The sequence below is a fragment of the Rhineura floridana genome, chromosome 1 (genome assembly GCF_030035675.1).
Source record: "Rhineura floridana isolate rRhiFlo1 chromosome 1, rRhiFlo1.hap2, whole genome shotgun sequence".
Classification (NCBI taxonomy): Eukaryota; Metazoa; Chordata; class Lepidosauria; order Squamata; family Rhineuridae; genus Rhineura; species Rhineura floridana.
Genome location: NC_084480.1, coordinates 50,401,312 through 50,428,345, shown reverse-complemented (window position 1 = coordinate 50,428,345; position 27,034 = coordinate 50,401,312). Strand labels below are relative to the sequence as shown.

At 40.0% G+C, this 27,034-nt stretch overlaps 1 protein-coding gene across 1 annotated transcript in view; it reads left to right on the top strand.

Annotated features, from left to right (window-relative positions):
* Positions 1-27,034, top strand: part of MAP1B (microtubule associated protein 1B) — a 107,881-nt gene that overhangs the window by 5,717 nt on the left and 75,130 nt on the right. The window contains exon 2 of the mRNA XM_061621284.1: positions 5,399-5,500. Coding sequence (XP_061477268.1) covers positions 5,399-5,500 — 102 coding nt within the window. The remainder of the gene's footprint in view (positions 1-5,398; positions 5,501-27,034) is intronic.

Here is a 27,034-nt window from a genome sequence, read left to right as displayed (position 1 = left end):
TACAATCACACTCTCTGAAGTGCTCCTATCCAAAAAGTAGAAAAAGACTGATGGACACATCGATAGCTGGTTGCAAAAGTTAAAAGCGACCATCAGATACCCTCAAATGTATCTTCCTTTAGAATGCCTCTATTTAATTTGTTAGGTGCAATCTGCCATACCTTCCTCCACCAGCCTTCAATAGTGAATGGTGTTACTGACCCCCAATGCTGCACTATTTTTAACTTTGCTGAAGCCAGTGGAAAATATATTAATTACTTATAAAGCAGACCTAGTAATTCTAGTTCAGGATTAGGTGGTATAATCTGAACAGTGATCTCTGAAATTTCCTGAAATATTCTATTCCAGAAGGCTGCCATGACAGGGCATGACCACCACGTCCCCCTCTCGTGGCAACCTCTCCAACAGTCAGACAAGACAGCAGCATTAATTTGACTTAATTTTGAGGGTGTGCAATACTATTGGAACATCACTTTCAAAAACAATTCCTTGATGCGAGCCAATATGGTGCAAAGTGGCACCCTCTGTCACTGCCCATTCCATCTTGTTACATCTATCTGCTTAGCTAAGTCACCTTCCCAGACCAGTTTCAGTCCCAAGCACTCTCCATATAGTGCTGAAATCAATCCTTTGTATATTATAGAAATCATACCCTTCACGTTACCTACAGCTAATACAAAGACTTTCATAAAAGGTAAATGTTCTGGTGGTCCCTGTTCTCACAAGAGATATTTACTAAAAGACTGAATTTGTGTCATGTGAAATCATGTGGTATGGAATTTCCCCAGCTTATCCTTTATTTGCTCCATGGTAAGAGGAATACCATTTCAAACAAATCTAACAGCCTATAAAGGACTTTCTGTTCCCAACCTCTAAATTGACAATATATATATCATGAAGACGAGGATGCTCTAAAAATGGAAGCAGCGGTGACTCCCTTGGGGCTAATACCTCCCTCCATTTTTTCCAGATAAGTAATGTAGCTTCTGAAAAAATGGAAATGGACTGCCTTCAAGTCAATCCCGACTTATGGCTACCCTATGACTAGGGTTTTCATGGTAAGTGGTATTCAGAGGGGGTTTACCATTGCCTCCCTCTGAGGCTAGTCCTCCCCAGCTGGCTAGGGCCTGCTCAGCTTGCCACAGCTGCACAAGCCAGCCCCTTCCTTGCCCGCAGCTGACAGCTGGGGGGCAACTGGGCTCCTTGGGACTGTGCAGCTTGCCCACAGCTGCACAGGTGGCAGGGCATGTAACCCCTCAGCCACTCACTGTGGGGGTGATCTTTAGCTGACCCTTGACACCCAGGAGACACGAGCGGGGATTTGAACTCACAGACTCTGGACTCCCAGCCAGGCTCTCCTCCCCATTGTGCTATACCAGCTGTTAATGTAGCTTCTATATTCTTTGTAAACTTGCAAGGGTTAACTTACAAAAAGGACAACACTCTATATCGGAGTTTTGTGAACAGGGGATCTCCATCCTCACCCATTCTACGTCATTTTGTTGTTTGTTGTTATATGCCTTCAAGTTGATTACAACTTATGGCAACCCTATGAATCAGCAAACTCCAACAGCATCTGTTATAAACCACCCTGTCCATATCTTGTAAGTTCACGTCTGTGGCTTCCTTTATGGAATCAATCCACCTCTTGTTTGGTCTTCCTCTTTTTCTACTCCCTTCTGTTTTTCCAGCATTATTGTATTTTCTAGTGAATCATCTCTTCTCATTATGTGTCCATGGTTACCCTTAATAACTTAGAGGAGCTGTTTAAGGTTACAAGCCTCATAGTATAATTGTAACTGGAGAACTCCCAGACCTCCCTCCGATTGGTGCTTATACAGGATACCTTTATTTACTGTAGCCTGTTTTCCAAAATTTATAAGAGTTCTATAACATTTAAGTCTGGCATATCTCATCTGTTGGAGAAGTTGGTTTAAAACTAGGAAATAATGGACTGAGAGCCAGTGTGGCGTAATGGTTAGAGTGTTGGACTACGACCTGGGAGAACAGGATTCAAATCCCCACACAGCCATGAAGCTCACTGGGTGACCTTGGGCCAGTCACTGCCTCTCTGCCTCAGAGGAAGGCAATGGTGAACCCCCTCTGAATACTAGTCACCATGAAAACCCTATTAGTAGGGTTGCCATAAGTCACAATCGACTTGAAGGCAGTCCATTTCTATTTAATAATGTACTATGAAAATTGTCTAAGACACCCCCCCCACTTTTTTGCCACAGTCATGTACCACAGAAGGACCAAACAACTGTGAATGACAATTGGTGGTACAAAATCACTATTGGAGCCACTGTGTTTTAGTGCTAACAATATAACCACTACTTCTAAGAATTGCATTGTTGACAGGGAAACTGGACATTTCCTCCCTCTTAATGAGATTTTGTTATTGCAAACAACCTGAGTTGAAACCAGTAAATGCTGGAATTTAAAATTGCTCTTACAGAATTTTTAAAAGCTTGGTATGATTTGCAAGATCTCTTGAAAAGACTTCTTCTTAGCCACAACATAGTTCTCAACACTGAAGTATGAAGTATATTTGCTGAGGGGATTAGGATGGAGGTAATTTTCCAACTAGCGGTGTGAATTCATGCTAGTTTTACTGCACTGTTGTAGTTGAGAGTAGCTCCTCCCCATTAGTGATCCACTCCATGCTTCCAAACTCCAGAGATTAAATAAGGGATGATTACATTATGGCCTTTCTGATGTTGTTGGATTTAAACTCCCATCAGCTCCATCCAGGATAGACAATGATAGACGATTATGGTAGTTGTAGTCCATCAGCATCAGGAGGTTCACAGATTCCCCTTCCCTGGATTAAATGCTAAATATGCCCATGTTTGCACAAGAATTAGCATGGTCTTCAAGACTCCACTGCCTTTTTTACATCAGCCAAACAGTTTGGCTACTTAGACTTTCTTCTATTTTCTTACACATTTTGGTTTTGTTTAGTATCTGATGTCTGAAAAAAGGCAGGTGACCTTTTGAAATACAACATGGTAGCTAGTTTGGACTTGTTTTCAAAACATCTCCATTTATTCTCGCATGTAGAATAATTGCTTGCAGGCTTTTAAAGAAAAGTTAACAATCCTAAAACTGTTCTTGATTATTACATGCTGTTAAATGTTTAGGTTTTGCGTCTGGTAGAGAGCTGAATCAAGCCTTTTTCAAGTAAATAGTAAAATTCTTTTTTTAAATAGTACACTTTGGTTTAAAAGTTTCTGTACAGCACATTCATCTGTGTTTGTTTTTATTTAAATGGATATATATGTGAATTAGTTCCAGGATTTTTAATAGGCAAAATCAAGTATAATTATTACCTACTTGCTTTTACACTAATATGTCCACATGTTTTTTTCTTTAGCCCAATCCATGCCAGCAGCTGCTACTTATGGGCTAGAACTTCACAGATGTACCAAATGCCTTAGTAGTCTGGAAATCCAGCCAATAATGGTGTGTGCTGGAGACAGCAAGGCCTTATAGAGGACAAAGGGTGTGATTTCTTCACTAGAAAAAGAAAGTCTGAAACATATGGGTCCCAAACAAAAGTTGTGAGGCCTGGGGTCTAGCTTGCAACAAGCTGCCACAGAGTGTGGCTCGGACATGGAAATATAGGTATGAGGGCTAGAGGCAGAAGACGTGGCTTGAGGGGACCAGGGGGTCAGTTGCAAGATCAGGGCTACAGACGGGTTATGTAAACAGACTGGAGGTCAAATATTTATATTGGATAGATAAGTTGAAGCAAGATGAGGCAGTACAGGGCTGATAAAAGATGAGGTGAGGCAAGTGCAAAGGAGGAAAAGGAAGATGTGCAGCCAGGTGAGAGAGAGTTTGTGCTACCCAATGGAATGACTTACTCAGACTGCCAGACCAGCCTAGAAGGAAGGGCTCAGTCTGTGAGATCAGTTGACAGTGTTCAGGCCAGTATACCCAGCCCTATGTAGCTTGGTCTGCATATCTTACAGTGGTGATAATGAAAGCTGGCTGCTAGAGGGCCCCCAGTTCAAGACACTTCCTCCCCTTCCAGGCACACAAGAGCCTTAAATTTGTTTAAGAATCAGAGGATAAGTCAGCTGAAGGCCCTCATTCAAGCACAAACTATGTAGCCCAACAGTCCCTTTACTAGGAAAAGCTGTAAATCAAATGAAAGCCCATGAAGGAATAATTTGGCACATTGGTGTACTTGCAGTAGCAACTGCTACTATTTACAGCATTATTGTCCGTGCTTTTCTGTGCAACTGCAGTATGACTGCCAGAAATGCCCATGTTCCCTGCTATTGCAGGAAGAATAGAAAAATAAAGATTCTTCTTCCTGTGACAGTTGGGGGGACAAAGGATTAGGTCCTTGAGCCATCGGGGGAGGGATGATAAATGAAAGTGTGAAAGATACCAACTAAATGTTGGTTATTCAAGATGAGTCACCACTTCATGCGTTTTAGCCATTCTTTCATATATGGGTAAAGAGTGATCAACGAACCATTGTAATTATATGTGAAGAAGTGGAGATTGTAATTCAAGTTAGTGATTGTGGGTAGGGAAATACAGTGGCCTTGACTGAGGCAGGATGCCCTAAATCCAAATGTATGCTTTCAAAATAAATCAGAATAACTAATTTGCTCATTATATTGCATCAGCAGTCAGTTTAGGAGTTTTTAAAAAATTGGTAGTCTCATATTTCATATTTTACAAAAATTCATATTTTACATTTGGTTCTTAACTTTTCTGTTGTGTAGCCTTCCTAAGAAGGGTTGCTCCACTGCTTTATGTACTGTTTTTTAAAAAAAACTTTTAATATTTTTTTAATCTTTATTTTTTTATTTTAATTTTTTATTAACTGTAAGCTTTGAGTGTGTATATGTGTGTAGAAAAGCTACTAACAAATTCAATAAATAAATAAATAAAATTTCCCAGCTGTAAAAGCAAAACAAATTTCCTCTATTCTTCTCTTCAGAAAATAAAAAGTGGCTAAAAAATTCCTGGGAAGAGATTACTGGAATTATATGCATGCAACACTTATGTAAAAAACAAATTAACTATGTTGTAAATAGGTTTGAGAATATATCAGTTGGCTTCTCATAATCTTGCTACATAATAACAAAACTAGTAAAGGTTCTTAAAGTTGTGCTTATAAGGGCTGGAGCAGAAATTCTATCACTAACTACTGTACTCAAAAAAACTGGAGGATGCTCAGCTTGTTGAAGGATTGGGCCATAAAAACTGCAAATAGATAAAAGTTTTTTAAAAAAACAACCACCACCACTACCACCATGTGTCTTTTAAGGGCATAGAAACTTCAGACAGGGCACAAATTATATTAAATTCAGTAATATGCAAATCTGTTCTTATCCAAGAATTACATGTATATGAATTTTGTCTCATTTTTTAGGAATCCGATCATGGGACACAAACCTAATAGAATGCAACTTGGATCAAGAACTTAAACTTTTTGTGTCCCGTCATTCAGCTCGATTCTCTCCTGATGTGCGAGGTAAGACTTATCTTTCTGTCTTACCCATACACAGCATAAAAGAATGTAAAACACCTACTGACATGATGAGACTTGGTTTTAGTATAATTCATTAAACTGATTTTTGTCCCCTAGGGCAAAATGAGCCTTTGAGATAACACTTTATTTTGTTAATGTGTCTTCATTTATATAGAATTATTTGTGGCTAATAACATGACTATATCTGTTTGAAAATAAAACCCTGTACGTGACAGTGGAAAATACAGTCAAGCATGTAAACTTAGGGTCACAGCCATAGGGTGCAATCCAACTTGCATTTGTACCAGGCTGTTGGATGCAGCGGATCTCCAGCTGAGCCGGCTGAATCCTGGCTCAGCCAGGCTGCTCCAGCATGAGTCTCTCAGTCTGGCTGAGCTGGTCCACCCTTGCTTAGCCAAGGCCAGCATAAGTCCCAAGAAAGGAGCATGTTTGTGGTGTGTCAGGGGAGGAGCCAACGTGAGGGGACTTAGGCCACATCCAACTTGTGTTTGGAGCTCTCCTGTAGATCTCAGTTCAGGCTAATGATATGCTGGGGAAAAGGTTGGTCTAAGAAAATTAATACAATAGAAGTCAATGGAGAGGCTGACTCCCTTGTAGGGGTATTTGGAGGAGCAGGTCCCTGGGAGAAGCTCCCAGCTGAGCCACGTTCAGCCAACCCAGAGGCTCCAGAATGGCAATTTGATGCGGTGAAACTTTACACCGGCTTCTCTTGTGCTGGCACCACTTAACGCCGGCTTCCACTGAGTTGGATTAGTGTCTAATTCAAAACATGCTTATTAGGAAGTAAATCTCATTTAACTCAGTGGGAATTAATTCCAAGGAAATGTAATCAGGCTGTATGTCTTAATAAATAACTATGCTGTGTATCATACTTTGCAAGTGGGTTTCTGTTCTTGAAAAAATGCTTTTGAATACATCTACATTTTCCCTGTAAGTTCCGTTGTTTTGCAATGAAAGAATAACAGTGCAATCCTAACCACGTCAGCGCAGAAGAAAGTCCCACTGAGTTAAATGTGGCTTACTCTGGAGTAGCTGGGGTTAGGACTTCAGCCTAAGCTGTTAAAGAGTTGCCTTCCCTTTTTTTTGCAATGTAACTCTGCATGTCAGTGAATGGGCAAAGTTCTTAAGTGGTTGTAGAAGGGCATGTAAATTTGAAAAAGTAGCTAGTGCTGTTACAGACTGTTGTTATTTCTGTGGGATCAGAATAGTTCAGAAGTCCCCTTTAGGCATGCCCAAGTGCTTATAGATAATCTTAAGTAAAGCTTTGTATGCTGGGTAAGAAAGGAAAGCTCCAGTCTCAGACTGACTTTGCTGCAAGCCACTGGCTGGTGTGTTCACATGCTTTTCCAGATCCAGCCCCCTGCATAAGACAGTTGTTGTTAACATGGCTTCTGTATGGAGAGAGCTGGGTTATGTGGCTAATGTTGATTTGGTAATCAGTATGCTCAAGTTACATAAAACACTGGCAAGTGTTTGCACACATCCAACATGAAATTTGGTGACTGTGCCCACAACCTGGTGAATCTGTCCATATGTTGCAGTGAGCTACTGAAAGGTCCTGCCAATCATTTAGGAATCTCTCTTCCATGCAGGAAAGGGTGGAGGAGTTTTCCAAACTGAACTAAGTTTTCTTGGCCTAGTCCCAGTTAGTTAGGAGCATTGCTGGAAGGAGTTAGGATGCTGGCTCCATTGTACATGCTGAAAGCATGGTGGAGTACATGCTACTGTGCTAATGCCAGCAGTAGCTGTCATAAGGCCCCAGAATTGGCTGTTGTACAGGCTTGGACAGAATGGGTGGTAACGGCTCTGTTGGGTCCAGAGCTGATCCATTGCTGGAGAGGACTAGAACTGGCACAGCAAGAAAGAAACAAAAGCTGATCTCACCTTCCACCTTGGCTAGCACAACCTGACAGAACTGCAAATTCAGTGCAGAATATGCTGCTTCATATCTTCCCAGTCTTGGGTAGGATTGCTCTTTGTTAGAATTATCCTTGATGTGCATGTGCAGCAGATTGAGGTTGTAGAAATGGACTGCATTGCTTTAGGTAGGGGTCGTCATTTTTTAATAATCTTCAATTTATTTTATTTTATTTTTTAAATAAAAGTCTATATCATATATCTCATCATATATCTAGTAGCCCATTTCCTGCTATGCAAATTTTCTTCTTGCAGGAAGTTCTTTATGTAGGGAAGCAATGTGAATGTCCACATAAAGACTGAAGTGGTAGAGTCCATTCTACCACTGTATTCTATGCCATATATAGATTTCACCCTTACACTCCTTTATTAGAGGTGGATCTTTCCATAACTGTAGTAGTAACATTATAATTTATTGTTTTACAAAGGTAACTGCATAATAGGTAGCAATAAAGGCAGAATTATAAGGAGCTGTTGCATAGCTGCTATAGATTCCTAGAACTGGCTGTGACCAATGACATTCTGATTATTGTCTTTCATACATTGCATACTATGTAGGCCTGCATCACATCACTGTTGGATGATGCTGGGTATTTTTTGCTGCAATTCCAATCATTTTCTTGCAGTATTGCATCAGACATTGCAGCAGAAACTGCAGTTGGCGAGTGCAATTTTTTCCAAATTCAGAAAAAAGAAATGGTTTTAATTTATTTTTGGCATCTTTAAAAGAGTGAAACAAATACGCAGATGTAGTCATCCAAATGGTTGTGTTCCACAAATTGAAAAGTGCCTTTATAGTATTGTACACCATGTGCATTGTGCTGAGTTTGAGCCAGCTTCATCTTTGTTTGATCATACATCATTTTTTATGTAATGGATGTATATGGATGGAGAGGCCAGGGGACATTTCATTCCTAAAGCATTTAATATAAAATCTGATTTAATAAGAAGATTAGAATTTTTATATTAGTGTCCTAAATATTTGTACATCTTAACTACTTGTGGCACTATTGTAATGCTGTTCTAATCCTGGCACAATGCTGTTTTGTGAGTCTGCATACCCCTTGGCATGTTCCATCCTAAGCATATATATAGTGGCACAGGATTAGGCCATAAGAAATACCATGGGCTTGATCTAACACTGTGTGCACAGTATGAGACTAATGTACAAAAGGCCTGCCTTCTTTCAGCTTCCATGTTAGTTGTGTGAAGCATAAAATAGAACTGAGAAGCTCCTTCAGATATGGAGCTTGGTGTACATTTCTAAGGATCCAAATGTGTGTAGTGGTGCTGCAGGATTAGATATGAATTTAGGAGAATAAGTGCAGCAAATTTCTCACTTTGATCAAAGGCTGTTAAGTCTCTTATGAGGCCAGGGTGTTTGACAGCTTTATACAAGAACTAAAATGATGCAAATCCTCTGCTTCTTTTCAAATGAAGCAGGATTATATTCATCATCTTTTTGAATGGAAAGAATTCAAGTACTCTAGGAAATATTTTCTAGGAACAATATTTTTAGCTTTTTTTGTCTAGACTTGTATGGTTAATCTGTCATTGTGTAGGGTTACAGTTTAATTGCATGTGACTAATTCATCACCACCTTGATGGCATGCAGTTATAGATGTGTTTTTAGTACTGCAGTATTTGAACAAAAACCTGGAAAACCATATTGAAAGCAATCTGTTTTCAACCTGAAAAATCTCTAAGAAATTAATAAAACAAGGGTCATCTTCAAGGCTAAAATTTACCATTATTGGATGCATCTGTGTTTATCCTAGCTGCATTGTTAGAAATGCAATTTGCCTTGTACATTTGCACATTTCATTGTCTTTATGTTGTAACATGTGTAGGCTTTTGTTCTGCTGTTCCTTACAAAGCTATGCCAAGGATGCTTCTGTTCCTGTAGTCACACACAACAGGCAGTGAAATCCTGTAAAATGGAGGTACCTAAGCCTCGTGATACATAAAGTAGGCTTGCACTTGATGAGATTATAGTACCCTTGCTATATGAGACAAAGTGAAGTTAAATGAAAAACCTTGCACTGATGTTGGCATTATGTCCTTTATGTCAAAAAAAGAGAAGTCTAATTAATGGTTGCTATGACAACAAAGAACTCCAAATGTCATAATGCAGTGGTAAGCAGCTTGTTCAAGGGGTAGGGGGCGGAGCCAGAATGATTCTTCCATTTGCAGAAGAGCAAGGAGACTGCCTACCACAAGTAAGTGCAGCCTTGCTGGCTCAAAGCCATGCCACATACTATGTCCTTGAAAGTGTCCAACAGCAGAAACTACAAGGGGAAAGAACTGATGAAGGATCAGTGAAGAATTTCAGTCCCAAAACAATGTTCAGTTAGTGTTCATCCACACATGAGAAGGGCTTCTTATACAATTATCATGTCTACTAACAGAAGCGGAATTTTTTGCCAATTCACCCTTTCCTTTGCAGCCCCCCCCCCGCAACCTTCCACCATGTTTTGGCAGGTCCCCAACTCTCTGGGGGCTGGGGGCTTCAGGAAGGAGGGGGAATCAGCAAAAAAAAAAATAGCTTCCTCTCTTCTGTTAATGGAGGCATCCACAGGATCAAAAGACCTGTGAGTGCAAGGGCACCAATTGGATTCTACCATTCCCCCATTTTTACCAATCTGTTTCAAGATACCTTGGGAGGATGATACATAGTTGCAGTGCTATGCACATTTACTTGAGGAGCATGTCCTATGGAATTCAGTGAAACTTACTTCCAAGTATCTTATTTAATATAATACAGTCTATCCTGCTCCTCTGCTCACAGATACTATCAGAATGGCATAAATATAGTATTGGTCTGTACATTGGAGTGTTTGAATTAAACCTGTTTCCTCCATTCAAGTGACTGGTATTAAACTGCTTTAAAACAACATAATTGGCCTTAACTGGTCTGTGGAAAATGCTGTATGTTGGAGGCATCAGTATTCTAATACTAATTTTTTGATTAACATATTTATACCTGTTTATCCTGTGATACTGTGTTTCAAAGAAAAGTTGTTAGTGTTCAGCAAACATTTCCATTTTAAACGTAACTCTTCGTAATCCCTCTAATTCTAATATTATATGCAGTGATAAACCAATTGGGCATTGGGACTCTACAAGCTTAAGTAGTAACCAAATGGTCAGCTCGCTGCTAAATACTCACCATTTAAATGCTATTTCTCCACTGGAGAGTTGTGGCATGCTAGTGTTCACCTGCTAAGCATTTGACCTGGGGTACTTTTTATTTGACTATATTAAAATAAATTACAAAATGTGTGCCTGCAGCTGGATTATTGGGCATGGCATATGCTATGCAGTGGGGAGAACTTTGGTGTCGTACAAACACTGTTCCCATTCAGTTTCATTTCCTACAAGATTCCATGGTGCATGCTGAAGTTTGTGCAGACTGGAGAGTTGTGTGCTACTGTTACCACTGTAGTAGCTTAGAGCTTACTTGGAACGCAGCAAAACAAAACAAACAAACAAACCAGCTGTCCATTCCAAAGAGATTTTATATTTATAATAGTGGGTAGGAAGAAATTAATATGGCATGGAGGTCTACAAACTTCTTTTCCTTTTATCTGGAGCAGTTCATCCTGTACCAGCTAACTTAAGTGCTATACCAGCACTTAAAGGATTGGGAAGCAATATTGTAAATCAATGTTTTAAATGAATCCTGATTTTATCACCCTTCTTTACAAAAAGAGTTAACCTCTTCAAAAGATAGTGATCATGCATTGTTATGAATCTGCCGGCCCACAGAATTTAACATCTGAGGCCCTACTTTGTGTTCTGCCACTTTCAGAGGAAGTGGCTCCCTCTCTTATGACTATCATCAGATGTATTGTTCACCTTTCTATTTTGTTTATTTGATCTTTTCTGAATTTTTCATCCCTTTGCAGGAGTTTGGTTTTGCTATGCCGACTTGTGTCTAAGTTACTTTATTGTTTTTTTAAAAATTCTCTTGGTTTTTACAGCATTTGTATAATTTTGTAGTTTTAAATCAAATTTGCTTTTTGGGGGGGTCTTTATTAGGGTTGATAGGTGGGGTATTACTCTAAAAATCAACCTAGACTAAAGTGAAATCAAGCTATTGCAAGTTTCTATACTACAGTATATGCTGGATACACTGTGCTGTGAAGAAAATGCACTGTCCCTTTGTATAGGAGTTTTGCTAACTTGTAAAGTCAAAGCTGTTTCAAAAATTGAAGTAGTGCAACTATTACTAAACTCCAGAGAGCAGTCTTAAGATTTCTGAATGCAACTGAAAGTGTTATTCCTGGAATAACTCTGTGAGTGAACCACAATAGCTTAGCAGATCTCTGGATTCTCCTACATCCACAGTTGAATCTTCAGTGTAAATCTTTATACTTGGTGCTCTTGGTGAGAGAGAAAATGGAGACAAGCAGGCAGAGGTTAGATTCATTTAGCTGACTCATACTGATGGATCCTTGCTTCGTTTTCCCCATGGAGGCATTGTGCCATAGCATCACTATCTAGCTGCACAGTAACAATGAGGTAAGGAAAACAGTTGCCTTTTAAAGGTCCCTCGATTGTGTTCACTCTGTACAAAAGCCCTTTGATTTCACTAAGTATAATTAGCTGTAGAACTGGATGTGTCTTTCAGTTGCAAAGTAGAATGTCTGCTGCTTCTGTCAGGTTTTTGTATCATGCACCTTCTTGCTGTTGTGCTGGCCTTTAAAATATCTTTTTAGATACATGAGCAGAAATGTTCACTGCTCAAAAGAATGGCCAACAAATATTTAAAAAAATATATATTTTGACAATAGGGATACTGCAGACACCATGCATTTCTTGGTTCAGGTGTGTATCCAACTTTGATGTGCTTATGGAAGGGGTGTGCAAGTAGTGCCCCCCCCCAAGTGTGGAGGCTTGGACAAACATTGTGTTATGGAAAACCAAAGTCTGTGTGAAAGTACATATTTGGGAATGCCATCAGTGTAATCCTAAACGCACTTAATAAATAATATCGAACTTGCACTTTACAAAATATATTACGGTCATGTCCATAAGCACCAGGAGGGTAGTCGCCCAGGGGATCTTAGTCCCTCTGCTTTTTTGGGAGCAGGGTCCCTATGTCTCCAAGCATCCTACAGTCAGCATGAAAAGGGAGTGTGTTAGTCACTGAGAAGAGTCTTCTAATATGCTTCCTTGCCTTTTCTGCAGATTGGAGCCAATCAGAGTGAAAGGAGATGAGTCATCCACTGAGAAGACTCTTCTCAGTTGCTAACGCTCTCCACTTTCATGCTGATTGGCTCCTAGAGATGTTTGTTGTTGTGAGAGAATGCATTAACAAAGATCTCATTCTTAATCCAGGAGCAAAAAAGGGTGTATGTGGCTGTAACTATCATGAAGGGACTCTGCACTTCTGAATTTTCTACTAAACAACTGATAAATACCTATGTAACTTTGTGTCTGGAGACTTATTATTAAGAATCACTTTCCATAATTGTAAGGAGGTGTGTCCACACACAAGCATCCCAGGCCCCTAAATGAGGGGGGAGAGCAGCATAGGAACATAAGCAGGTGTCTTATTCCAGGGGTTCCCAAACCTTTCTTCTACGTAGGCCACTTGAAAATTGCTGAGGGTCTGAAAGTATCTGAAAATTTACTATGGGCATATGCAAGGTAATTAACTCCCATTAGTAATAAGAGCAAGAATTTGAGCTGTGCGTATGATATTGTAATTCAAAGGTGTAATTTTAATTTTGCTAGTTGTTTATGTCACTACTATTGCCATTACATTCAGTGATATATGGGAATTACGATTTACAAGTAACATTAGTACAAAAATCATTACTAAGGGTTCTGTATGGTCTGATACGGGAGGAGGTCCATGGGGGTGACACCATGAGTTACCGCACCAGGTGACACCAACCCTAGTGACGCCACTGCATGGGATTGCCAGATTCCAAACTTATGTTACAGCATATTAATGTAAGAGCCCGGCTATGTAGTCAGTGCAGTGGTATTTATTGCACTGCCATGTCAAGTTGGGACAGAAGAGGGGAAAGGAGAACGTATTTCATATTCTACATGCTCTGTGGCTGTACACATTATAACGACATAGGGCAATGGTTAACATCTAGTTGCCTTCCCTGACCCTTGATTGCATCCTAAATGTAGAAGGAGGAGGTGTAGTGTATATCGCCAGAAAGGCTTCAGATCCATATTTGTAAAGAAATAAAGCCCTGCTTTCTGGCAGCAAAGGGGTGATTCTTGCCTTAAATCTCATCACCCACAAGAACCATATCACTTGGAAGCTTCTGTTATTTGTTTTTGTCTCGGTAGAATTGATACATTATCAGAGCTGAGTAAATAACTTTCATCTCTAGTTTTTGAAGATTTTTGTTGTGTGCCTTTTAAATATTTTAGCCTTCTGAAAGATGGATGTATTAGAGAGTCATAAAAGCCTATTTGTTCTAATGGGTCTGTAGACAAGATTTAGCAGTCTGCTAATTTAATATTACTCATAATAATTTGTCCTAGTCCAGTGGTTCCCAACCTGGGGGCCGGGACATAATCCAGAGGGGTCCGTGAACAGTAAAGAAATGAATTATTTATTAATTTTTTAAAAAAGATTTCACTCCCTCTACACTGTCTGCTTTCCATTGCCACTGCAGATGACACCTCCCCCTTGCTACAAACGAGAGGGGAGGCCTTTTGTTGAAGCGCCAGAGCGTCTTTCAGGCGCACTAAGGGCAGGCATCTGCCTATAAAATACATGGCAGATGCCAAAGGAGGCCGAGGGTGGAGCTACCAGGAAGAAGAGGGGATTACTATCACTGATTCCCATCTCCTTGCACTGCCGCTACTGACAGCGCCCTTACTTAGAATAAGAGGAGAGGGCTTTTTGTGAAGCAAAAAGAACATAAGAAGAGCCTGCTGGATCAGGCCAGTGGCCCATCTAGTCCAGCATCCTGTTCTCACAGTGGCCAACCAGGTGCCTGAGGGAAGCCCACAAGCAGGACCTGAGTGCAAGAAGAAGCAAGCCTGCAAAGAAAGGCTGCTTTCCCCCTACCTTCCTGGCAGCTAGTCTGCTTCCCTGGGGGGAGGGGGTCACAATTTTTTTTCAGCTTATAAAGAGGGTCCCGTGCTCATAAACGTTGGGAACCACTGTCCTAGTCTATTGAATTTTTAAAGTCGCTGTTATCAATTGTAAGCTGCAGTGGTCCTGATTCCTGGAAAGTTCGTTAGACCTAAAAAGATTTAAATATTTGTCAGTTGGTAACAAGGAGTCTTCATATTTAATACTTTTTAAAAACCCACAGTTGTAATATTTTACTGTCTGCATTTTTTGCTAACTATATATCTATATGTTTAATCCACATATATGGATTTTTCCCCTTGAGAAGCAAGAAATCCTGAAAAATAATTTCAATATCTGAACGGAGTTTGCTTATTTGTGTTTGGCACAGTAATTATGACTTTGTGGGTGCTCCATTTGTATTCATAAAGGGACACAAGTGGGAAAGGCTGCTTTGCCTCCTCCCATTAAACCCAGTAATTATATCAAGAATTATAGTTTGTCTTTGGCTTCAGTGGGATAATTTCATTGCATGTCAAATTGGGGATTATCAAGTGGAGGCAGACCCTGCTGACACTGCCGTTTTAGGTTAAATAGGATAATCTGATTTTCATTCATCTCATAAGGATTCAGTGGAGTATAGCCATTTACTGGGCAAGTTAATAGGAGCATCTAGATAATAACCGTTTACCACCAATTACAAGCAAGACAGGAGACACAGAGTATTTCTATAAAATCATTAGTTCAATAAATAAGAGTAGTAGTGTTTCATCTTTTATGCTACATGATGCAGTCCAAGAAATCAAGCCTCTAATGCCTAAAGTCAGTACCCCCACTTATCTTCCACCTTCTAAATTAAAAGAATGTAACCTAAGGGTTGCAAATGTGGAGTTAGGCTTTTAAAAATTTTTGCTTCCCTTGCTAATATTAACATTTTAAAATGGGCAACAAATTTGATTTGCCTTGCCAACAATTCTCTGCCCTAGTACAACTTCTGCATTTTTGCTTCTCCTCCATAAGTTGTTCCCAGCCATTCTTACCACTGCTGCTACCACATACTGGGCTACCAATCCTTCAGTCCCAGAGGGTGTAACAAAGGCAAGCCACCCTTGCATTCCTCCCACATGTGAATGAGTAAGCACTTACTCATTCCATTGAACTGCTTGGAAGCTGCAGCATATTTGGCACGATTAGCTTCAATTCAGCTGTCCGAATGCCTTACTCTTTGTCATCAAACAAATTATTTGTTTTTCAGTTTTCTCTTTTCATCAAATCAGAGTATGAAATCTTTACAGGAATTAGGCGTACTCGTTTCATATAATTGGTTGGGGTTTTGTTATTGTTTATTTTATTGTTTTTTAAAATGTTATTATTTATTAAAATTATTATTATATATTGTATTATATAAAATTATTTATAACTTGCTCTTCATTGTTCACACAATCTCGAAGCAAGAAACAACATTAAATACAATAAAACAGTGTTTCATTTAAATAATACTTTTTGTTGTTAGGATTGGTTTTAAAAAATGGGACCAGGTCCTGCTGACTCAAGGGTTCTGTCTATTTCTAACGTGGCTATTCAGATGCTTCAGGGAAGCCCATAGGAAGGTCTGGAAGGCAACAGTCTTCCCCCATTGTTTGGTGCACCTCAAGTGGTATTCATATGGCCTTTGAATTTGGAGGTGCATGGCTAATAATTCTTGACAACAACAATAATTCTTGACAACATATTTTGCATTAATTTGTCTTAATTCCTTTTAAAGGAATTAAGCCAGTGGCCATAACCACATTCTACGGCAGTGAATTTAGCATACATTTAAAACAAAACAATTTCTCTGATTAGAAATCAAGATAGAAATCTTGGCTAAATGAAGGTGTTCCCAGGTCCAGCTGAAGTGATGGGATCATTCCTTCTCACCTGCTTAGGGAGCCTGAGTAGGAAACATTTAATCTAGCCTACTTGCTTCTGGCAAGAAGGGTTTAAGTGCCTGCAGTGCAGGCCAGTCACCATAAGGCTATTGTAGGAAGAAGGGAGCCTAGTGTTGTGGACATGTTAGATGGGAGCACTCAGGAGTAAAGATGGATGCCCCTGAAGGCTGCAATTCTAAACACACTTACTAAGGGACTAAGCCCCATAGAACCCAACTAGACTTACTTCTGAGTAGATATGGCTAGGATTGTAATGTTGGTAAACCTTGATTAGGGATCCTCTACAAAGATGTAAATATCTAAGCAGGATTGACAACCCCATACCTGGAATGCCCTACCCGTTCCTTTTAATGTGGTTGCTCCAAACTTCTGTACAGACTTGTCCCTTCACTGCAGAGGGAGATTTGAGAAATGAGTAACAGTAAGAAGATTCTCTACTCTTTTCTGCCTTTTCCGTGGGCTGCTATAAACTCACTTTGACAGCCAACCCAATTCCAGTGAGTAATATTTGGCAGAAAGAAAATACACATGGTTTGGTCTGTCTTCACAGGCCATAACTTGGGAACAACAGCAGTTGAAGCCACACTTCCCAGTATGTGAATTCTCTTTTACTATTATTGGTCAAGAAACAAACAACAAGGTGCATCATCAGTGGGTTTAAGGGAGTTGAGCTGGGTGCATAGAACCGCTGTTGTTGCTTCTATGAATGTAAGGGAGTGATGTCAGAGGTAAACGAAATGTAAATATAAAAAGAAAAACAAACAACAGTGATGATTTCCTAAATGCAATACCATATCAACCACAACAAGATTCCTGTGAGTAAGGCAGAACACTCAGCATCCCACAACCAGTCAGGGTTCCTAACCAAAAACCAAAACTAAAAAAACTCTGCCAGACAGTCATCCAGGGCAACAGAAATTCCCATGCAGCACAACCTGATCCAGGGGCTGCTGTTAGTGCAGAATGCTGAGACACGATTGCTGACATGAGTGAGACCCTGTCTGCATAAAATACCTCTGCTTGAAATCTGCACTGGTTGTCAATTTGCTACCAGGCCAAGTTCACGGTGTGCTTTTCATGTTATGGGTGCCACATAGTACTTGTTCTTCTCCCTAAGAAATTGATCCTTTAGTGTGGCAGCACATGCCTATTGACATTAGACAAGGACCTTCATTGTACTCTTTTCGACACCTGCTAAAAACATTTTTTGTTTAGGCAAGCCTACCCAGGCATGTAGAAACTATTATGCTTTTTATCTGTTTTAAGTCATTGTTGGTTTTATTATTTTAAATGTTTTTAAATACCTCTTTTTAACTGTTTTTGCCAATAATATTATTTTTAATTCCTTCTATAACCCACTTTGAGGATTTTTACAATAAATGTATAAATGTTTACAATAAATATATAAATGTTGTAAGTAAAATACATAAATAAACTTCAGAGTTACTGTGGCCCTTGGATCTCTTTCCTCTTTTAGGAACAAAGGAACCTGCTTTATTCAGGCCATTTGGTACCATCTAGCTCAGAACTGATGACATGGATTAGCATTGGCTCTCCAGGATTCCAGGCAATAGTATTTTCCAGAGATTGAATTTTGGACCTTTGTGTGCAGAGGATATGCCCTACCACTGAGCTACAACTTTTTCCTTGTTTAAAAAAGCTCTCTTCCTAGGGAGATATGCATGGCTTCATAGGCATTGGCCTTTAAACAGAACTGAAAAACTTTTCTTGTTGAAGTTGTTTTCTTGAGGTGTTGTATGCTTGTTTTTTCCTTCTGTTTTAATTTGGGGTGAAATTGTTAAATCACTTTATTTGTTTAATTTTTTAAAATGTAAGCTGCCTCGGGGTGGTTATGCCTTGAAAGGTGGGTTATCAGTCTTTTTATAAATAAATAAAATAAATGAATTGATTATAGATCCTCATTTGTACTAAGAATCTAATGGGTAAATAAAATAAATGAAGTAACTATGGATTCTAAGTTGTACTAAGACTCTAATAGGTAATGCGTGCATACGCTCCAGAATTGGCTGGATGTGTACCTACAGTTGCTCACTGGTCATAAGGCTCTTGTGAGAACAGAGCTGACCTCACAGCGTACTAATTCCATATATGGTAAATTTCAGGGCTTGATTTCAGTTTTGGATTTTAAAAAAAACCTATACTTTGTCTCTTCTAAGCAATATGCACACTACATATTCTGCAGTGATAGTAATTTACTAAGCTGCTGTGTCAAGGGGAAAAATATATGTTCAGTTACCTTTCTCCACCCTTTATATTTGGCTCTCGTACTCTTGGCAGTCAATATGTGGCTTTGCAATGCAGATACTTCTCTCTAGAATCTGAAATGTTTGTGCAAAGCAAAGCCCATGATGAAATATGGGCTGCTGTCTACTCAAGTTTCACTTCACAAAGGAATTGTATGTTTTTAAGCACTGCCATGTCTCTCTGGAAACATGTGGTTTTTGTTGTTTCTGGAATCTGTTTGCCGGTCCACAAAACCAGAAATGCTTACAGGGTAAATGTTAAGCCCATACAGAGGCAAAATAGGTGGATATTCTGATTAAAAACTCAGGCTTTGACTCAGTGCTGGTTGTCACCTTGAACTCCTGGGGCTGATGGGATTGACTGGAATTTGCCTTTTGTCACCTCTAATTTGCCACACACTGACACACACACACACACACACACACACACACACACACACCTCAGCGTTGTGGCATATTTTATAGTTGAGCGTTAATTAGAACACCTTAAAGCTGAAGTTGTGGAGTCTGATTTAAATTCCATCTGTGTGGATTATGATGTAGCAGGGTGCATTAGCAGACCAAGTTCCCATACGTATCTTTCAAATGACATGTGACTTGGAGCCACATCACAGTCTGACAGATCTGCTGTGCCTTATAGAGTTGGCCCACACCACCATATTGTACAATTTAATTAGGCAAGCAAGAATACCATGTTTCTAAGAGATGGGGTGATATGATAAATCAGTATTTATTGCAAAGATTCTTTCAAGTAAACATTATGCCCTGCTAAACAGGTTTTTCAAAAAAAGGTTTTTCATTTTTCAAAAAAGATTTTAAGTTTCTTATCCCTAACAATTAAACATTCTTTTGCCTAGTACCAAGTATCAGAAAAGATTTACTTTGAGGGATTATATAGTCATTTTAATTTCTGTTATGTTCTTATGCTGTTCTAGTGCAGTATTTAAGCTTGCTTATTTATTATTTGATTTATATCCTGCCCTTCCTCCCAGCAGGAGCCCAGGGTGGCAAACAAAAGTGCTAAAAACACATAAAAACATCATAAAAACAGACCTTAAAATACACCAAAACAAAACAACTTTAAAAATATATTTTTTAAAAAGGTTTAAAAACATCTTTAAAAAACGGTTAAAATGGTTTAAAAAAAACATTACTATTGGTAATACTATTAATTGATTGATTGATTTATATCTTGCCCTTCCTCCCAGCAAGAGCCCAGGGCGGCAAACAAAAGCACTAAAAACACTTTAAAACATCATTAAAACAGACTTTAAAATACATTAAAACAAAACATCTTTAAAAACATTTTTTTTAAAAGCTTTCAAGACATCTTTAAAAAAAAAAGGTTAAAAACACATTAAAAAGCAATTCCAACACAGACGCGGACTGGGATAAGAACTCAACTTAAAAGGCTTGTTGAAAGAGGAAGGTCTTCAATAGGCACCGAAAAGATAACAGGGATGGCGCCTGTCTAATATTCAAGGTGCGGGAATTCCACAGGGTAGGTGCCACCACACTAAAGGTCAGTTTCCTATGTTGTGTGGAATGGACCTCCTGATAAGATGGTATCTGCAGGAGGCCCTCACCTGCAAAGCGCAGTGATCGACTGGGTATATAAGGGATAAGACAGTCTTTCAGGTATCCTGGTCCCAAGCTGTATAGGGCTTTGTACACCAAGACTAGAACCTTGAACTTGGCCCGGTAGCAAATGGGCAGCCAGTGCAATTCTTTCAGCAGCGGGGTGACATGTTGGCGATACCCTGCCCCAGTGAGCAGTCTCACCACTGCATTTTGCACTAGCTGAAGCTTCTGGACAAGCCTCAAGGGCAGCATAGAGCGCATTACAGTGATCCAACCTGGAGGTTACCAGTGTGTGGACAACAGTGGCCAGGCTATCCCGGTCCAGAAATGGCCACAGCTGTCTTACCAGCCAAAGCTGGTAAAAGGCACTCCTAGCCCCTGAGGTCACCTGGTCCTCTAGTGACAAAGATGGATCCAGGAGCACCCCCAGACTACGGACCTGCTCTTTCAGAGTGAGTAGTACCCCATCCAAAGAAGGCAACTGACCAATTATCTGAAGTTGAGAAACGCCAACCCTCAGTGCCTCTATCTTGCTAGGATTCAGACTCAGTTTACTGGCTCTTATCCAGCCCACCAACAAGTCCAGGCAGTGGTCAAGGGCTTGCACAGCCTCTCCTGATTCAGATGTTATGGAGAAATAGAGGTGGGTATCGTCAGCATACTGCTGATACCTCGCCCCAAAGTGATGACCGCTCCCAAGGGCTTCATATAGATGTTAAACAGCATGGGGGACAAGATGGTACCGTGCGGCACCCCACAGCACAACTGCCAGGGGGCTGAAAGACAGTCACCCAATGCTATTCTCTGAGAGCGACCCTGGAGATAGGATCATAACCACTGTAAAACAGTGCCTCCCATACCCAATTCACCAAGTCGGCCCAGAAGGATACCATGGTCAATGGTATCAAAAGCCGCTGAGAAATCAAGTAAAAGTAACAGGGTTGTACTCCCCCTGTCCTTCCCCCTATTCAGTCCCATAACCTGGCCTGAACCTAGACTGGAATGGGTCAAGATAATCTGTTTCATCCAAGAGTACGTTCAACTGCTGTGCCACAACCCTCTCAGTCACCTTCCCTAAAAAGGGGGTATTTGCAATCAGTCGGTAGTTGTCACAAACCAATCTGTCCAGGGTGAGTTTTTTCAGGAGTGGTGGGATCACTGCCTCTTTCAAGGTGGCTGGAACCACTCCCTCCCACAATGATGCATTGACCACACCCTGGATCCACTCGGTCAAACCCCCTCGGCAAGCTTTAATAAGCCAAAAAGGGCAAGGGTCGAGAGGACACGTTACTGGCCCCATCATCGCAAGCACCTTGTCTATGTCATCAGCCATCAACTGAAACCGTTCCCAAGAAGTTGCAGCAGACATTGCACTGGATGCCTAATTAGGGACTACAGTAGATGTGGATGGGGCATCAAGACTGCTATAAACTTTACCCTCAAACCGCCTTGCAAACAATTCACAGTGGGTCTCCGAAGGGTCTAAAACTCCCATTTCCTGGCGTTGATGTCAACAGCCCCTGATAATATGGAAAAGCTCCACTGGATGGCTACTTGAGGATGCAATGAAGGCAGAGAAGTGGGCCTTCTTTGCCGCCCTCACCACCACACAGTAGGCATGGTTATGATGTTCTACTCGTGCCTGATCAGCCTCACAGCACGTCTTTCGCCACTTGCACTCTAGTTGTCGTCCAATCTGTTTCATTGCCCTTAGCTCACTGGTGTGGCAAGGTGTAAACCGAGCTCCACAATGCCAGAGAGGGCGCTCGGGGCAACCGTGTCAAGAGCCCGATGTGCCTCGCTGTTCCACAGCGTGACAAAAGCTTCAACAGGGTCACCTGCTGCATCTACTGGGAACTCCCCCAGGGCGTTCAGGAATCCTGTGCATTCCATTAGGCTCTTAAAAGCAGTGTTGTATTTCCAGAGACTACTTGCCATTAGTTTTATTGATCTAATGTTCAGTGGAAAATATCAGAATGCTATGAAAATGATGGGCATTTATCTTCACTTACACATGTACATTTCTTTTGGCAAAATTTTCATTTAGCAGGTTCAGTTGTAACATGTTAATGCTGGGCTGGCCCTAGGATAAATACAATAGGGGTCCACTTTTCAGCGTTCCGCTTCTTGGCTTTCCACTAATACGGTGGTTTTCAATTATATCCATGTTCATTATGTTCTAATCTTTCCCTTCCCGAGATCTGTACTGGGTTATTATCCCCAACCCCCAATATTATTTTTTTTTTAAAGGGAGGGGGAGATCACAAAAACAGGACAAGCACCAAACATATGGGACATGGACTCAATTCAAAACCGCCGCATTAGCGAAGCGCCGAGAAGCGAAGCACCGTAAAGCGGGCCCCTACTGTATCATCTTACACGCTAATATATCATTTTTTCTTTTTATGAAATCTTTAAACAAAATACCAAGACTTCTGGTGACCAATGTGGCAGGGTCAGAACAGGGCCAATGGGATGCACAGGTTTTGAGTCAGGGGGCTCTTGCTTTGTGGGGGCCTAGGGCAAAATGCCTCAGTTGTCCCCTCCCAGGCAACCCTAAAGCTTTGCAGTGTTACCAAGTTGTATGGCTTGTGCAGGATTGCAATACATAGCAGTGTAACAGACCCTGCTACTCTCAGGCTTTTCCCCAGGAAAAGGGCCCAGAGCGAGCTACCTCTTATTTGTTTCTCTGCTTTCAGAGCACTTCTGCTCTATTTCTAGGATCCCAATGAAGTTTCTGTTATTTGGTGTGGGTAGCTCTCAAAGGATGACTCTCATGGAGTTGTAGGCCTATATTTGTTTTTATGTCCAGCACATACAAAGAATGGCCTCCTGCTGCAAGCTCTCCTCCCTGAGCTCCAACACTACTCAGATATCACAGGTTTTACTTTTAAATATATTTGGTTTTGTAGTAATTCCTGTATTTTGGTAAGCATTATTTAATTTAGAATATCCATTATTTTGATTGAATAATAAAGAAAAGTTATAAATAAAAAAGTTATTTAGCTGACCTCTTACAGCTTACGGCTTTCTTTTATGTAGTGCTTGTCATGTCTATAGCACTTGAAGTGCTTAGTGCTTGCTAATGTTTCAAAGTGTCTGTATTCTACTGATTTTTATCTAATGGAAATGACATCAAGTTGGAAATTGAAAAAGAAACTAATTGAAGGAAGACAATTTTTGTAGTTAGTATCCAAACAACCTGTAGAACCTTGTAAAAAAGATTACAGACACTTGCTTTTTGCCACCCTAGTTCACCGTAGACAGAACATTCAAAAACCATGGCCACTGGGTTGAGCTTGGTGTCCCCCTCAGCTCAGCGCCCCAGGCAATGACCCAGTTTGCCCAGCGCTAAGACCAGACCTGTGTTAATATACTTAATACAATGTGATAGCTCACATGTAGAAGCCTGAAAGATATTGCACATGATCCTGTGAACATTGCTCGCTTATGTAAATAGCTTTGTAGTATTATTTATTTATTAAATTTATATCCTGCTCTTCCTCCCAGAAGGAGCTCAGGGAGGCAAACAAAAACACTAAAAGCACTTTAAAACATCTTAAAAACAAAAGATTATACAACATATTAAAACAAAACATCTTTAAAACCGTACTAAAATAAAACATCTTAAAAACATATTTTAAAAAAACAACTTTAAAAACATCTTAAAGTAATTCCAGGACAAATGCAGACTGGGATAAGGTCTCTGCTTAAAAGGCTTGTTGAAGGTCTTCAATAGGTGCCGAAAAGATAACAGAGGTGGCGTCTGTCTAATATTTAAGGGAAGGGAATTCCAAATGGTAGGTGCCACAACACTAAAGGTCTGCTTCCTATATTGTGTGGAACAGTCCTCCTGATAAGATGGTATCTTCAGGAGACCCTCACCTGCAGAGTGCAGTGATTGATTGGGTATATAAAGGGGTAAGTCAATCTTTCAGGTTTCTTGGTCCCAAGCTGTGTAGACCAAAACCAGAACCTTGAACTTGGCCCAGTACCTAATAGACAGCCAGTGCAATTCTTTCAGCAACGGGGAAACATATTGGCAATACCCTGCCCCAGTGAGTAGTTGCACCGCTGCATTTTGCACCAGCTGTAGTTTCCGGACCAACACAGCCCCACATAGAGCGCATTATAGTAATCCAGTTGATTTATGTAGTAACTTTACTACATGTAGGTTGTTACAAATGACTCACCCATCCTACATGTGTAGGGTCGTAAGCCATAAATTAAGGCCAAAAGACTCAATATATTTTAATAACCAACTTGTATTTCCAATTTATCCAGGAATTGCAGAGTAGCATTGGGAGGGGGCAGTTTGCAGGGGAGAAGTGCTGGGTGGGAGAAGGGTGTAATTGCACTGCTTGCCAGTTTCCCCATGCAGCCCCTCCAGCTTCTCACCCCCTTCCTGCAGAGTTTAGAGTTCCAGACAGTGTTGGTCTTTTGTATGCACACACCTGCTCTTTACATTGAACCTAAATGGCTGATATCTGCTCTCTGAATGTGATGGGGCTCTGGGTCAGGATAAAAGATCCTGATATACAATATGACTGAATAAGTGCAGATCTTGTAGCAGCACAGCCATATAGAAATGAGTTGGGATTGTGTTGGACCAGTGTTTGGTGAATTGTAACCTATTTCAATAGAAATCGTACGGGGTGGTATTCAATACTAGTCCTACTCAGAGTAGGTCCATTGAAGTGAATAGACATGACTAACTTAGGTTCATTAATTTTAGTGAGTCTACTCTTGAGTAGGATTTGGTTGCATACAAGAAGTGGTTTCTGCTGGGGTTGCCTTGTTTCAAGTTTGTAAACTTTGTGAGTGTTGACAAAAGCCACTAATTTCTGATACTTTTTGTGAACATATTTGTATTGTTCGTATGCTGTTCTCTCTACTGCCACTTTTCTTCTTTGTTTCCCTCAGTCTTGTTGGTGCACACTGAAGCCTTATCTGTTTGGCTGTGGTTATCCACATCGATTTGCCCTTAAGGTCATGATGCTGTTCTGATATGGTGATGCAACGGATGCTTAAAAATAAAATCATGTTAGTCACCATAGTAAATTTGAACTGATATAGTCATTCCTGTTCTCTTTTTGTAAGACTTATATTTAATGCTGTCAAATCATATATTACATCAGTGATTTAAGCATTCATTCCTTAAGTTTTAGAATTAATGGCTGTAGTTTCTTCTGTGAAGACGTTTCCAGTGGAAACACTGGACATCTCCCAACAATTGTCATTACTTAGCTGGAGAAAAAAAACCCAGCTTCCTAAGGCCCGCTGGATAAGAGTAACAAAATGATGTGGAACACTGTTATTTTAGTATTGTGAAATGATATAAGACTTTCTTGGTAAAATTAGCATATGCCTGTCACTCATTCTTTGTGCTATTTTTGACTGATGGTGATCTTAAAAGCTTACTGAATTTTTTCTCCTAAGTAGGTTAAAGTCTTGCCAGTGCTGACACCTTGTAATTTTGATGGGGTACAATTTATGAAACTAATTACAAAGTGTGTATATAAATTGGTAAAGGGAAGGTTACACATCTAAAATAGCATTTTATGTATGCTATAATCTAATTAAACCTGATAATTCCCAGGAAGATTAAAAGCCCTTTCCTCCAAGTAATAACTGAGTATTTCTTATTTACTGGGTGAAAGTGGTGGCAATTAAAAATAAGGTCTGTTATAAATCTGTTAATTATCAAGTTAATGGAATATCTATAAAATTGATTGTCTTTTTTATTTTAAAAGTACATGCATAAAAATAAATGGTAACAGCTCTTATGTTTGAAAGCGCAAGAGAATAGAAAGTATTCACCCTGTTCTTGAACTCTGATACTTATAAGACTAAGACAGTTATCTTGGACATTTTTTTGTTTATTAGATTTATAACCCACCTTTTTCTCCAGGGAGCTCAAGGTGGCTTTCATTATTCTCCTCTCCCTTTGACCTCACAACAAACCTGTAAGGCTGAGAGTGTGTAACTGGCCCATGGCTGAGTGGAGATTTGAACCTAGGGCTCTCATCTAGCCAGTGTACCACATCGGTTGTCTTTGGAAGATGATGCCAAACCTGTGAGCCCGACAGCTTCACTTTCTGTATGGAAAGCACTTCAGAGTGAGTTCTTTACAACACATCTTAAAGAATGGTGGTGTTCATATGGCAGGAGACATTCCCATGGATAATACAACATTATGTGGACTAATATGTCCATATTTCTTAGTATTGTTTAATTGCTTTCTCCATCGCTCATATAATAAGTTTGATATTATATGTGGTTGCTATTATGCATTATAAATAGTTAACAGCGGTTAATGGGGGGCAATGGTATTGGCGTGTCATTTGAAATGGAAGAGGGAAGACAATTTATTTAATTTTTGAAGAGTAATTAAAATAAATAATGTTGGAGTAAGGCAGCTTCCTATATTACTAAGCTGGACCATTGGTCCAGCTAGCTTAGTATTGTCTAAAGTAGACTGACTGCCAGCAAATTCTCTCCTGACTCTACTTGGAGATACTGGGGATTGAACCTGGGACCTTTTGCTTGCAAAGCAGGTACTCTACCTCTGAGCTATAACTTTCCCAGTAAAGACAGATGCAGTGTTTACTGTTGATGCAGAAGAAGTTGCTTTGAATGTTTCTATATTACAGCTTGTGATATTGAAGACATTGCCTCTTCAGCCAACCCATTTTGAGAGTATTAGTATTATGCTACAGGATAATACTATGTTGGTCAGCAAGTACATATTACATGATTTGAATACATT